The sequence below is a fragment of the Delphinapterus leucas genome, chromosome 14 (genome assembly GCF_059928025.1).
Source record: "Delphinapterus leucas isolate spDelLeu-1000000601 "Yukka" chromosome 14, BTC_Dleu_Yukka2, whole genome shotgun sequence".
In the NCBI taxonomy this organism is placed as follows: Eukaryota; Metazoa; Chordata; class Mammalia; order Artiodactyla; family Monodontidae; genus Delphinapterus; species Delphinapterus leucas.
Genome location: NC_143142.1, coordinates 25,525,825 through 25,539,010, shown reverse-complemented (window position 1 = coordinate 25,539,010; position 13,186 = coordinate 25,525,825). Strand labels below are relative to the sequence as shown.

Below are 13,186 nucleotides of genomic sequence, written 5' to 3'. Positions count from 1 at the left end.
CATCTGCTTCTAGAAATGGAATGAATGGGATCCCGCACCCCCATCTAAAGAACATACCATGCTTTTGCATTTCGGAGGATATACAGGTGGGGTGGGGGTAGCCCAAAGGAAGTCACCTTTTCAGTTTCCTTCCGGATGCAGAGTTTACATCTCTGGGTGCTATGTTTCTCTGCACAATTAAAGCTTTGATCATCCTGTGCACCAATGAAATACCAAATTGAGATTTGCAGTCTATGCAGTCCACCTGGTTAATAAGTTAGTTTCCAAAAGAATGTGCCTGTGCCTGCTGTGTTTACTGACCACCGCTGAGGACTTGTTAAAAGCTATAGCTTGGAGTTCCTTTCCCTGGCTCGCTGTCCCAGCTGTTTCTGCTCTCATTCCTTCTGCCAACATGGATGTCTTGCTTCCCCAAGGGGCTCAGGGAATGTTTGTGGGTTGAATGCAAATGAATGGTTGAAGTGCCTAAGGAGGGATTCATGCCTAACCCTTGCCAGGACCATAAGGTAAGATCTGGTCTCCCCAGCTTCAATCTCTCATCCCCACTATTGTGAGTGATGTCATCTGTTTGCTGTGAGGACTGGCCCCTCCCCCAACACGGGCATTACCTCTCCCCGTTGTGGCCCTGAGTTTTACCCCCTGATAACACCATGCTGCATGAGGCTCCTGCATGGCCAGCAGTGTTTCTCAACTCAAAACCTTGCCACACAGCTAGCTCCCTGCTGCTTGCACCACCCTTTCCATCTTTGTTCAACTTTCACTCCAGAGCATCTTTCAAGATACAACTCAGTTGTGGGAATTGCATACAAGGTTGCAAGTCATCCAGGAAAGTTTGAAAGCATCTGTTTATGCTCTGTTTAACCCAACCCTGCCCCTTATACTCCTCTCAAAAATCAAGGTTGGCGACTCAATTATTTTTCTATCTACTAGCATATCATTAGCTTTACTGTACTGAACCGTCTATGAGTTCTTCACCATGGTTTTACTGTCTATAGATAAAGTCAAAGAAAAAGCCATAACATTCGTTCTTTAAGTCATTCTTGCTGGACTCAAGCCGCTATGAATGTCAACCAGTGTGAAGCCCTTCCCTAAAACGCTTAGCTCCCAAGAGCGTTACCCCTGTGTCCCAGGCCCTTGTCAGAAACCCGTCAACGCTGAGCCCTCCTTCCGGCTCTGTTCTGTCACTTCCTCCCCGGTACGTTCATCCCCCGCTTCCCCTCCCCCTTTTTCTTTTGCTTCAGTAGTTGCTTGTATCTGTGACTTTTAGGTTTCAAATCCTTTTCGGAACGAGGTGAGGTCCAGGTAATGTGAGAATGCTCTTCCGGCCCCGGTTCCCTCCAAGTGTCCCAGGTTTCCACGGCCTTCAGAACACCTGTCGCAGGTTGTAACAGTAGTGCAGCCGTCACTTGGCAGCTGCTGCGGGCCAGGCCCCGAGCTCGGTGCTTCCCGGGTTCGACAAGCGGTGGGGAGGGAGCGGGCGGGATTCGGGCAGCAGCGGGCGCTGAGTCCCCAGCCGCGCTCCGGCCGAAGGGCAGGGTTGCGCCGGGCACCTGCAGGGTCCTCGCGCGCCAGCTCCGCGGGGCGGCGCGTGAGCGCTTGCCGACTGGCTGGTGGAGCCGGCTCCGGAGCCAATGGGAGCGCGCCTTGTTGTGAGGCGCGCAGCCGGCAGGCGCGGGGGTCTGGCGGACAGGCGGTTGCCGTGGAGACGCCTGGTGAGTTCGCTGGCAGCGGGTTTGGGGCGGCCCCGGGTGGGGGCGCGGCTCTGCCCTGCCGGGGGCGAGTGTTTGAGGGGCGGCGGTGGCAGCGTCCGGGGCTCCTCGTGGGGAAACCGAAGCCGGGACCCGGAGCGGCCCGGCTGGGCCCCGCTGCCGCGCGGGCCTCTAGTCGGCTCCTGCTCGTCCCGGGGGGCTGAGAGGGGCTCCGCGTGGGGGCAGGGATCACAGTGGCCGCAGCGGGAGCCGCCGTCCGGTCTGTGGCTGCGGTGCCGGGCCCCGCGCTGACCACCGCCTCGCGTCCTTCTACTTCACCTTCACGGCGGCGCTGCGCGGTGAGCGCCCCTCACATGTGGAAACTGAGGCCGAGAGGACGTGCAGCCGCTTGTCCCAAGTCCCCGGCTCCCCCGCGGGCCGTTGGCTCCAAACTGCAAGCTTTGACTGCCCCACCGCCCCGAGGAGGCGGACCTGGGCCGGATAGAGCTTCCTGATGCTGGCAGGTGTCTGCACAAGGGGCTCTGGGGGCCCTCCACCCTTAGGGGCCTGGGTTACTAAAGGTCGTGCTGTGTATGCGGATTCCATGCGTCTGGGCTTCCTTCTGGGTGACTCATAATCGTTCTTAGAACTGGAGTATCCGAGTAATAGTATTATGTCTTGTGGCTGTAGTAAGTATGAGTATACTTATAATAGTATAAGTATTCGGGTGCTATACTGTACTGAGTACTGTGGTCGCAGCCAAAGACAGTATGTAAGAGAGTGGTGGTGTTTCAATAAAATTTTATTTAGGGACACTGAAATTTGAATTTTATGTAAGTTTTATGTAATTTTCACGTGTCATGAAGTTTTTCAACCATTTAAAAATGTAAAAATCATTCTTTGCTCTTGGGCTTTATGGAAACAGTAGGCTAGTGAGCTTGCAGACGCCTCATTTAGTTCAAAGACTCATGCAGTAGAGGAAACTGAGACCCGGAGGGGTTATCTTATGCCATGTCAGTCACACAGCCGGGTAGTGCCCCAACTGAGCTTAAGACCTATTCTTCCCGACTCCTTCTTCCCGACTCCCAGGCCAGAGCCTGCTAGGAAACATCACCACTTACCACTGGATCAGGGTACGAGGTGCTCAAAGTGTGCTGTTGTTATGTGTTCTGAAGGACATGAAAACTATAAAGAGTTTGAAAACTTGTGAGGTTTAACTCCTGAATGTGCTGTTCTGAGAAAATGCAACTGTTCTGCTGGGAGACTGAGAAATGAGTACCAGATACTTCCCTTCTCATCTTTATACAGTAGCTTTTTTTTTTTTTTTTTTAAACTCCTTTTTGTGGTTTCTAGGGTTTGTGGTGAATAATATGGCTATGGTCCTCATTCTCACATTGCTTACAGATGATAAATATATAATCTCAAATGGTTATTTCTTTGTAAAGTTTTTATTTTAAACTACTTTGTGTGTTTTTATTGAAGTATAGTTGATTTACAATGTTGTGTTAGTTTCAGGTGTACAGCAAAGTGATTTGGTTATACATACATATATATCTATTTTTTTTTTCAGATTAATTTCCCTTACAGGTTATTACAAAATATTGAGTACAGTTCCCTGTGCTATACAGTAGGTCCCTGTTGGTCATCTATTTTATATGTAGTAGTATGTATCTGTTAATCCCAAACTCTCAATTTATCCCCCCCACTTTGGTAACCATAAGTTTGTTTTCTATGTCTGTGGGTCTATTTCTTTGTGGTATATAAGTTCATTTGTATCTTTTTAAAAAATTTTTTAGATTACACATATAAGCAATATCATATGATATTTGTCTTTCTCTGTCTTACTTCACTTAGTATAATAACCTCTAGGTCCATCCGTGTTGCTGCAAATGGCATTATTTCGTTCTTTTTTTTTATATTTATTTAATATATTTAGTTTCCTTATTTTTTTGTCTGCGTCTGGTCTTAGTTGCGGTACGCGGGATCTTTCCTTACAGGACGCGGACTCTTAGTTGCGGCTCGGGGGCTTCTCTCTAGTTGTGGTGCGCGGGCTCCAGAGTGCATGGGCTCTGTAGTTTGCGGCACGCGGCCTCCCTTGTTGAGGCGCAGGAGCTCAATAGTTGTTGCCCGCGGGCTTAGTTGCCCCGCGGCATATGGGTTCTTGGTTCCCCCACCAGGGATTGAACCCGCGTCCGCTGCATTGGAAAGCAGATTCTTTACCACTGCACCACCAGGGAAGTCCCTCATTCTTTCTTTTATGGCTGAGTAATATTCCATTGTATAAATATACCACATTTTATTTATCCATTCATCTGTCGATGGACATTTAGGTTGCTTCTGTGTCTTGGCTATTGTAAATAGTGCTTCAGTGAACACTGGGGTACATGTATCTTTTCAAATTATGGCTTTCTCCGGATATATGCCCGGGAGTGGGATTGCAGGCTCGTTTGGTAGCTCTATTTTTAGTTTTTTAAGGAACCTCCCTACTGTTCTCCATAGTGGCTGCACCAGTTTACATTCCCACCAACAATGTAGGAGGGTTCCCTTTCCTCTACACCCTCTTCAGCATTTGTTATTTGTAGATTTTTTTTAACACTTTATTTATTTTTATACATTTATTTATTTTTGGCTGCGTTGGGACTTTGTTGCTGCACGCGGGCTTTCTTTTTAGTTGCGGCGATCGGGGGGCTACTCTTTGTTGTGGTGGGTAGGCCTCTCGTTAAGGTGGCTTCTGTTGTCGCGGAGCACAGGCTCTAGGTGCGTGGGCTTCAGTAGTTGTGGCACATGGACTCAGTAGCTGTGGCTCACAGGCTCTAGAGCACAGGCTCAGTAGTTGTGGTGCACAGGCTTAGTTGCTCCGCGGCATGTGGGATCTTCCCGGACCACAGCTTGAACCCATGTCCCCTGCATTGGCAGGCGGATTCTTAACCACTGCACCACTAGGGAAGCCCTGTAGGGAGCAGGGGCGGAGGGAGGGCCTTCCTTCCTTAGTCCAGAATCTGGCAGCTGAATCGGTTGCTGTGAAGCCTGATCTGTCCACAATCAAAGGCACGTGTGGAAATCCACTCCCAGAGAAGAGTGAGTCCTTGGGGAAGCTGGTTTGGCCTCTGTAAGGTCGACTGAAAGACACCACCCAGAGTTGACGGGGACTTCATTCTCTCCCTTCGCTCTTCACAGGGGCACTGCCCCTTGGGATGTGTGTGTGTTTTCCCTAGGTACAGGGTTTTAGTGCTATAGTTTCTACTTTCATCGTCTTTTTTTTTCCAGATTGTATGGTGGTCACAGTGCTCATTGTAGTATAGTTTATAGTCAAGCAGCAGTTTCCAGAGTTAATCAGCAGAATTCTTTTTTCTAAATGTGGAACCCAGGAGATAAAATAGCTATCAGCCTTGTGGGGTTTGAGTCTTCCTCGTCTGCAAAGAAGACTGTACTTTCTTTCTTCCTTGTAGGAACCCTTGGAGAACTCAGAGCCCATTGTGAAGGTCTTAGCTGTGAGCTCTGTTGGCAGTAGCAGTGGTCATTTTATTTTATACATGTGGAGCACATGTTCAGTCTCTGCCAAGGCTCATTTCCCCTGCCTGCTGGGCCCTTCGGGGCCTTCTGCCAGCCTCTCAGGTGGGACTGTTCCTGGCTCCCTCCTCTGCCCTGACGGGCTTGTTTGGTGGTGCTGCCTCTTCCTTCCCCGCCCCACAGGCCAGAACCCCCGCTGTTACCCGGCACCCCTGCCGCTCCCTCCAGCCTCCCAGGGGCCCCGTTCTGTGAGTTTGCCTCCTGGAACTTGTCCCCCCTCTGTCCCCAGTGCCACTGCCCCAGCCAGGCTCCTGGCATCTCTTTGTTTAATAGCAGCACGTAGCTCACAGACCATACAGCTCGCCTGTGTAGGGTGTACAGTTCAGTGAGCGTAAGTGTATCCATAGAGCTGTGCAACCATCACCACCGTCAATTTCAGAACATTTTCATCACCCCAGAAAGAAGCCCTGTACGTGGTAGTAGTCACTCCCCATGTGTCCCTCTCCCCAGACTACTTTCTGGTTCTGTAGATTTGCCTATTCTAGACATTTTGTATAAATGGAATCAGACAATATGTGGCCTTCATGACTGGCTTCCTTCATTTAGCGTGTTTTCAAGGCTCATCCATGTTGTAGCAAGTACCAGTGCTTTAATTTTATTTATCACTGAATAATGGTCCATTGTATGGACATACCACATTTTCTTTATCCATTTGTCAGTTGACGGACATTTGGGTTGTTTCCACCTTTAATCTGTCATGAGTAATGCTGCTGTGAACATTCATGAACAAGTTTTGGTGTGGACACGTTTTCATTTCTCTTGGGGGTGGAATTTCTGTGTTTGACACTCTGAGCAATTGCCAGACGGGTTTCACCATTTTTCGTTCCCATCTGCAGTGGATGAGGTTCTGATTTCTCCATGTCCTCACCAATCCTGTCATTTTTTTAGCAGATTTCACACTGGTCTGCCTACCTCTAATTTTTTTCCTTTTATATTTCCCTCCCATCCTCCAGGCCCCCTGCCTCTGCCTCCCCGCCCTCCACCCCACTGCTGTCCCTTCCTGGGGTTTAACACAGGGCTTCCTCCTTTACCTTCCTCCATCCCTTCGAATGACTTGTTCTCCACCTGTTGCCTGTGTTTCTCTTTATTTCATTCAACTTTTGAAAAAATAATTGTTTATTGATCTGTAACCTCTGCTGAGCAGTGCGTCCTGGGGGCAGATGTCAGTCTAACTCCCCTCTGTCCCTGGCCCCTGGTCTGGCAAAGGTGGGCATTCCGTCCCAAGGACCAGGGGCTCCCCGGGTGACAGACTGAAGAGCCATCCCAAGGCCCACTAGCCTGTGTGCCCAGAGCCGGGAGGCCCATGGGTTTGGACACGGGTTCCTGGTGGCCTGGTGCTTCCCGGGCCCTCCCTCAGCCTGTTCTCCTTCCTCCATAGGAGCCACGTGGGCTGGCACTGCCCTTCTAGTGCTGGGCGGTGCTGGGCGGTGTGCCGAAGCCTCTGACTATGGTATGTGCTGATGCTCACCTGCTCTGTGGTGCTCCGGGGCAAGGGCCGTGTTCTTGGGTGGGCCCTGACGGCTGTCTGAATGGGGCAGCGTTCCTCCCCAGAGGGCTCTTGGCACCCTCGAGGGTGTGGGTGCCCGCTCTCCTGTTGGGTGGTTTGCAGGGCCGCATCACCATGGCTAGAGAGGCACACAGTTATCCCGTGTCGTTGGAATCTGTTTTTCCGATGCCTGGGTCTTCTGCTGTGCCGGGCCATTGCTGGGGTGTCCCCAGCCTGTTCCTGTTGTCGTGGACACGCTCCCTGAGCAGGTTGGTGTGGTTCCCTCAGAATGTCCCAGGCCTCCTTTTCCTCTGCATCTGGGGAGGCCGTAGCTGTTTGAGGCCGAGTGCGTTACAGAGTATTGTGCGTGTTGTGGGTTATTGAAGAGACGAGACACGTCTCATCTAAAAGCAACTCTTCCGTCAAACCTCTGCTTCTAGATTCGAATCGCAGCCTTAAATGCCAGCTCCACGGTTGAGGATGATCATGAAGGAAGCTTTAAAAGTCACAAGACCCAGACAAAGGAGGCGCAGGTGTGTGGTCAATGGGCTTCTCTGCAGCTGGACCTTGATTCTCATTTCTGCGGGTGGCACCATGTTTCAGATGCATCCCGATGTCTCCTGAATGGGATTTTAGAGGAAAACCCTGTTTACAGAGATGGCCGGCTCTCCATCTCCTGTTTGACCTGCTTCACTTAGAGAGAGGGTCACGCTGAGGATGGTCACACTGTTTATTCTGAGTGTGCGTGGGCCCTTCTGCAGCCGGGGCTGGCTCTTCACTCAGCTGGTTGTGTGGGCCTCAGAAGCTGGCATACCCAGGGGATGGCAGCACGTCACTTTCCAGGGGGAGGCCCCGGAGGGTGCTGCCTAGCCCAGGTCTCACTGGTGGTCTGTGGGGAGCACGGATTCTTGGTCTTTCCTCTCTGCCACGAGGCCCGGCACTACTTCCATTCCAGCCTGCCTGCCTTACTCTCGCCGGCTCTCCCCACACCTCCTATGCGAATATAACAAGGGTTTGCTCCGGTCTTTGTTTTCCCTGGAATAAGCATACACCTCCCCCTTCTCGGGAGAAGCCAGGACAGTGTGGAGCCCTCACAGACGCTGCTAGTCAGTGGTCCCCGGCCCTGAGGGGTGTCAGTGGGGCTCAGCCTGCCCAGTGCCCCCTCTGCCCCTCCCGGCAGCGAGCAGGCTGAGGCAGAGCAGCACATAGAAAGCAGTGGAAGCCTTCCCTGCTCTCTCGGAGTCCCTGGGTTATTACGGCTGGTGGGGCCACTCTCCCAGAAAGCGTCAGCGAGGCTCACAGAACCTTGGCATTGCTCTGCTCTGTGCCCTCAGCCTGCCTTCTGTTGCTTAGACTCAGGTGAGCCCGTGCTGCTCGTGTCTCCTTGGGGGGCTGCTGAGGGGCTCTTCTCCCAGTGATGAGCTCCTGCGAGCTTGGAGCGTTAGGACTGTTTCCAGCACAGAGCGTGCAGCTGACGAGTAACATGGCCTTGACAGCAGCCCCCTCTCACACATTGTTGGCTTAAAAAGACAAATGTGCTGTGTGAAAATGTCTCCTGTCTTGGTTTGCAGGAAGCAGAGGCTTTTGCCTTGTACCACAAGGCCCTGGATCTGCAGAAGCACGACCGGTTTGAGGAGTCCGCCAAGGCCTACCACGAGCTCCTGGAGGCGCGCCTGCTGCGAGAGGTGAGGCCCCAGAGGCCCTCTGCCCCCAGCTTCCCAGCCTGCAGAGCGTCCACCTCTCTGGCTTGCTCTGAGGGTTGGGTGAGTCCAGAGAAGCATGCAGAACGGTTCTAGGTGCAGAGTGAGAGCTCCGTAAATGCCAGCTGCTCTTCCTACTTGGTCTTCACAGCCACTCTGCCAAGTGCGGGTGCGTTGTCCCCAGTTCACAGTGTGGAGATGGAGGCTTAGCGAGGTGTTGTTGGCTCAAAGCCATGCAGCTAGTGAAGCATCAGAGCTGGGAGTGGCATGCGGGAGCCGCTGGCTGGCTTACCGATGCTGTAAATGTCACCATCTAGGCTTGGGCCCTCAGGCGTGGCGGTAGTGCCAGGAGGGTTCCCTCTGTGTCTTTTGGTGCCCAGACGGCCCGCAAACCGCCTCTTGGTGGTCTGGCCTTTCTCCTCTGTGTGCTTGGAACGGGGGGGTCCTTAAAGGACATCTGGGGCCACGCTTTCATTTTCCAGTGGAGGGTGGCACTGGACTGGCCCAAGGGCCTGTGGCAGAAGCCAGCCCTGAAGCCAGGTGTCCTGCTGACTGCCGGCTGAGGCTTCAGAGCCTGCGTGTCACTTTGCTCCTCTGTTTGCTTTGTTCTCAGGCAGTTTCGTCTGGTGATGAGAAGGAGGGGTTGAAACACCCTGGGCTGATGTTGAAGTACTCCACGTTTAAGAACCTGGCCCAGCTGGCCGCCCAGAGGGAGGACCTGGAGACAGCCATGGAGTTCTACCTGGAGGTGCTCCCCTCAGCCGGGTCTTTGGGAGTTCTTGGGGGAGGGCTGGGGTTGTGGTCTGGTTGGTTGAAGAGTGTGTGGTGCTGTGTCAGCTGTAGTGCCCGAGGCCCCAGGCAGTAGGTGACAGTAGCAAGTTCAGAGAGGGCTGCATGTGTGTTCTTCCTCTGCCACGCAGGGCACACATGACCATGGGTGATTGCTTCATTTCTCTGGGCCTCCAGGTCTACATCGTAGAGTTGGAGTGATATAAAGAGGGTGCTGAACACAGAGCCTGACCCCTGGCACCCAGTACCTACTCAGAATTGTACTGCCATTATTTCTGTCAGGCCGGCTTACCTGTGGGGGCACCTCTGAGGCGCCAGCACCATGCACGTTCTCACCCTCATGCCGTCTGGCAAGGAGGGCGTCTTTATCCTCATTTTAGGGATGAGGATACTGAGGCTGGCGGTCACGCTCCTGGGCAGTGTGGGAGTATGGATGTGAACCCACGTCTGTCTCCCACCCATGCTGTTTCTAGAATCCCAGAAGGTTTCTGTATTTTCTTTTAATTCTACTTCTTGCACTTCTTTTACATATCAAATATGTAAGGACTACAGGTGTTCAGAGTGACAAAATGTATTAAGAACATGTTCTGAGTTAGATAAATTGGTCCATGTGACTTCCCTGTCATTCCTTGGGCAGTCTGGGTGGCTGGGCTGGTGCTGTGCCCTCCTGCCACCACGGATGCCCGCTCTGGGGAGCTGACTGAGTGTGCCTCTGCTGTGCTGCTTACCAGGCGGTCATGCTGGACTCCACGGACGTCAACCTCTGGTATAAAATCGGACACGTGGCCCTGAGGCTCATCCGGGTCCCCCTGGCTCGCCACGCTTTTGAGGAAGGGCTGCGGTGCAATCCTGACCACTGGCCCTGCTTGGACAACCTCATCACTGTCCTGTACACCCTCAGCGATTACACCAGTGAGTGGGGTGTTGCTGCTTTCTGCCACGTGCTCGTGCACTGGGACCGAGGAGGGCGGGAGGCCTGGATGAGCTCGGAGCCAGAGTTAACAGGAGGCCTGGATGAGCTCGGAGCCAGAGTTAACACCGAAGGGCTTTCTGCCCCGCCTTCAGGGGAAATGGAGATGCCTTTGCTTCCCTGCTTTACTCTGCTTGTCTTTCTTTCTCGGTTGAGACTTACCCCATGCATTGTAGTAGGAAGCATGTCTTCTGAGCGGTTTTCCCTTCAGTCTCTCATTTCGTCTCTGCAGTGTCCCACCCTGTGCCTATTCTTATAAGTTGCTGACAGACGGCCTAGCGGCTGCAGCCTTACTCCCGGTGCCGGGAGCTCACTCCCTCCTTTTAGCAGCTGGTCCTTCCACAGAGGAGCAGGGCTGCTGGAAAGATCTGTGCTAGACGGAGCCCTGTCTGCCTTCCAGTTTTTTCACTCTCTGACCCCGCCTGGCCCTCTGCTCGGCCCCTCACGGGCTGTCCCGAGGCGGGCGCTGTTGGGGTTCTGGGCCTCTTGGGCCAGCTCCTCCAGGCAGCTCTGTGGGAGGGCCCCGGGCAGGGCCGGGTGCAGGGCAGCTGGCCTCGGGCATAGGTGGTCCTGGCGCGGCCTGCTCATTCTTTTCAGGACAGACCTGCTGCCAGCACTTGCCCTCACGTTGAAGGTTACAGCTGGAAGGCTGACTCTTGGAGGCTTTTCCTTCTCTTTCTAAGAGCGCATCGAGCAGGTGGAGCAGGATGGGGTAGCGGAGGCTGGGAAGCTGGGCCCTGCCCGCCACCCACGGGACTGCGCCCGTAGCTCTGTATAGTCAGGTGAACCGCGCGCAGCACAGGGCTAGCGGCAGGGTCGGCGTGCCCCAGGGGCAGGCTGCTGTGGCCCCTTCCCAGTTGTCCCTGCCCGAGGTGACCCTGATTTCTCCCTGTGTCCCCAGAGCCAGCTCAGCCCTCTGTCGCCTCCTCCAGGTGGGCCCGGGCGGGGGCGGGTGCCTTCTCCCAGCCCCTTTGCTGTGGGGCCTCTGCTGTCTGTCCTCCTCTGCACCCTCTGACCATCGCGTGCTTGCACGTGGGGTCATTTCTGGACTTGGGCCCTTGTGTCCCTCCACGCAAACGTTCTCGGGCGTATCCTTCCGTGGATGTCCGCGCCCGTGCTGTGGATCGCCCGTTTCGACTCCAGTGCTTTCATCTTCGGTGACTATGGGTCTCTCCCCGGGCTCTTCCTGGAGCTTGGGCGCCCCCTGGAGGCCCCAGCCTCAGCGTCCCACCTTCTCTCTGGCACCAGGCTCAGTTCTCTCTCCTGGAGAAGCCGCCCTTGATAAGCTGAAGTGTTAGTGGGAAGATGGGTTTGGGGGACAGAGCGGTGCATGTGTCTGTGAGAGCCGCAGAACCACATCGAAGCCCCAGAGTATGAGCAGCCGGTACATGGGCGCTCGAGAGGAGTAGGCAGGCCTCCCTCTGCTGCGGGCGCGGTCAGCTCTGTGCTGCTGACCAGCCCATCCAGAGGCTTGGTGCCCCCCTCGTTTTCTCTCTGCGCCCACCACCTTCCCAGAGGAAACCATGTCCTCCTCCTCCTTCCGGTTAGGCGGGAACCTCTGGGCCCCCTGTCCCTAGTTCAGTGGGTGGCTGGCGGGGCAGCCCAGACCCCCTCCTGCTTGTGGCGTGGGCACCACTCTCCCACTGCCCTTCTCCCTGACTTGCGCATGGCATCTCTGCTTCTGCTCCAGCCTTCCTTCCTCCTCCCCCGCTCCATCCTTCTCTGGTTATTCCTGATGGGAGTGCCTTGCACCCATACTCAGACTCTGGAGATGGGTGGGGCACAGGGCTGGCCGGTGCCCAGGCAGAGAGGAGCTGGCAGCCGTACTCCAGTTTGTCAACAGCTGGTTCCCGAAGGGTTTCCTCAAGGTGGGCTTGCTGGGCTGAGGGTCTGTGTTTGATGCCCATGTTTCCCCAGAAAGGTTGTTCAGCCGTCCTCCCTGGCAGTGTGGGCCTTTGCCCCTCGACCTTGGTATTATTATTTTCAAAAATCGTTCCCGATTGGATGGATTAAAGTGGTGTCTTGTCGTCATTTACCTGGTGTTTCTTGGACTCCAGAGCAGGGACTACTTCCCTGGCGTCACTGGCAAGGCCAGAGAGTCAGAGTGCAGCTTGGAGGTCACGCCTGTTTCTTTCCTGGCCAGCTTGTCTGTACTTCATTTGCAAAGCTTTGGAGAAGGACTGCCGCTACAGCAAGGGGCTGGTTCTCAAGGAGAAGATCTTCGAGGAGCAACCGTGTCTCCGCCAGGACTCCCTCCGGATGTTCCTGAAATGGTGAGTCTGCAGCCTGCCACCTTCTCCCCAGCGGCTGGGGGCCGTTGAGGCCCCTCGCTTGGCAAACGGCTCTGATCTGCTTGGTTTATTGTTTCCCTACGCGCCTCATATGGCCGGTGCCTCCGCCTGTCCTCTGCCCTCCTTCCCTGCTGCCCTCCTTCCCCGCTGCCCTGCGGCTCTCCTCTGGGTGCTCACAGCAGCCTTGTTCACCTCACTCCTCGCTGCCCACCCTACCCCTTTCCGAGGCTGTACTTCCTGTGTTGCCCGGCCCGCCTCTAATCGGGCCACCGTGCCTGCCTCCGGGATGAGGCTCATGCTCAGCAGCATCGCCCAGGAGGCCCTTTGCAGTCTGACCCCCCAGTTCCCCTCCTGCTTCTCCCTCCCCCAAGAGGAGAGCTGTCCCAGGGCCCTGCTATGTCCTGTCCGGTCCGCACCCTGGCTCCCACAGCGCCCTCACCTGGAATCCCCACCTCTCCCTATTGTGTCTTCGTGCCCCTTCGTATTCCAAGCCCCACATCCCCTCTTGGCAGCTTTCTAAGTTCGGGCTGCGTCCCCGCCCATCCTCCAGTGGAACCAACTCCTGCGCCCTCTGGTATTTCCTTGGCCCTGGGAGCTCACCGGTTGGGAGTTAGTGGTTATTTTGGTGTTTACCCCTCGTAGGACTGCGCCTCTTACTCACATCTGTCCGGACGGAGCTGACCTTTGGAGAGGTG

General features: G+C 54.5%; 1 protein-coding gene across 1 annotated transcript in view; it reads left to right on the top strand.

The window, feature by feature from the left end:
- The first annotated feature begins 1,613 nt into the window (after nucleotides 1-1,613).
- CABIN1 (calcineurin binding protein 1) overlaps nucleotides 1,614-13,186 on the top strand; it is a 98,109-nt gene continuing 86,536 nt past the window's right edge. Inside the window, 10 exon segments of the mRNA XM_089894244.1 lie at nucleotides 1,614-1,669; nucleotides 1,671-1,709; nucleotides 1,932-2,044; nucleotides 5,379-5,443; nucleotides 6,664-6,705; nucleotides 7,182-7,274; nucleotides 8,313-8,426; nucleotides 9,055-9,189; nucleotides 9,962-10,142; nucleotides 12,344-12,473. Coding sequence (XP_089750370.1) covers nucleotides 1,629-1,669; nucleotides 1,671-1,709; nucleotides 1,932-2,044; nucleotides 5,379-5,443; nucleotides 6,664-6,705; nucleotides 7,182-7,274; nucleotides 8,313-8,426; nucleotides 9,055-9,189; nucleotides 9,962-10,142; nucleotides 12,344-12,473 — 953 coding nt within the window. The 5' untranslated portion in view covers nucleotides 1,614-1,628.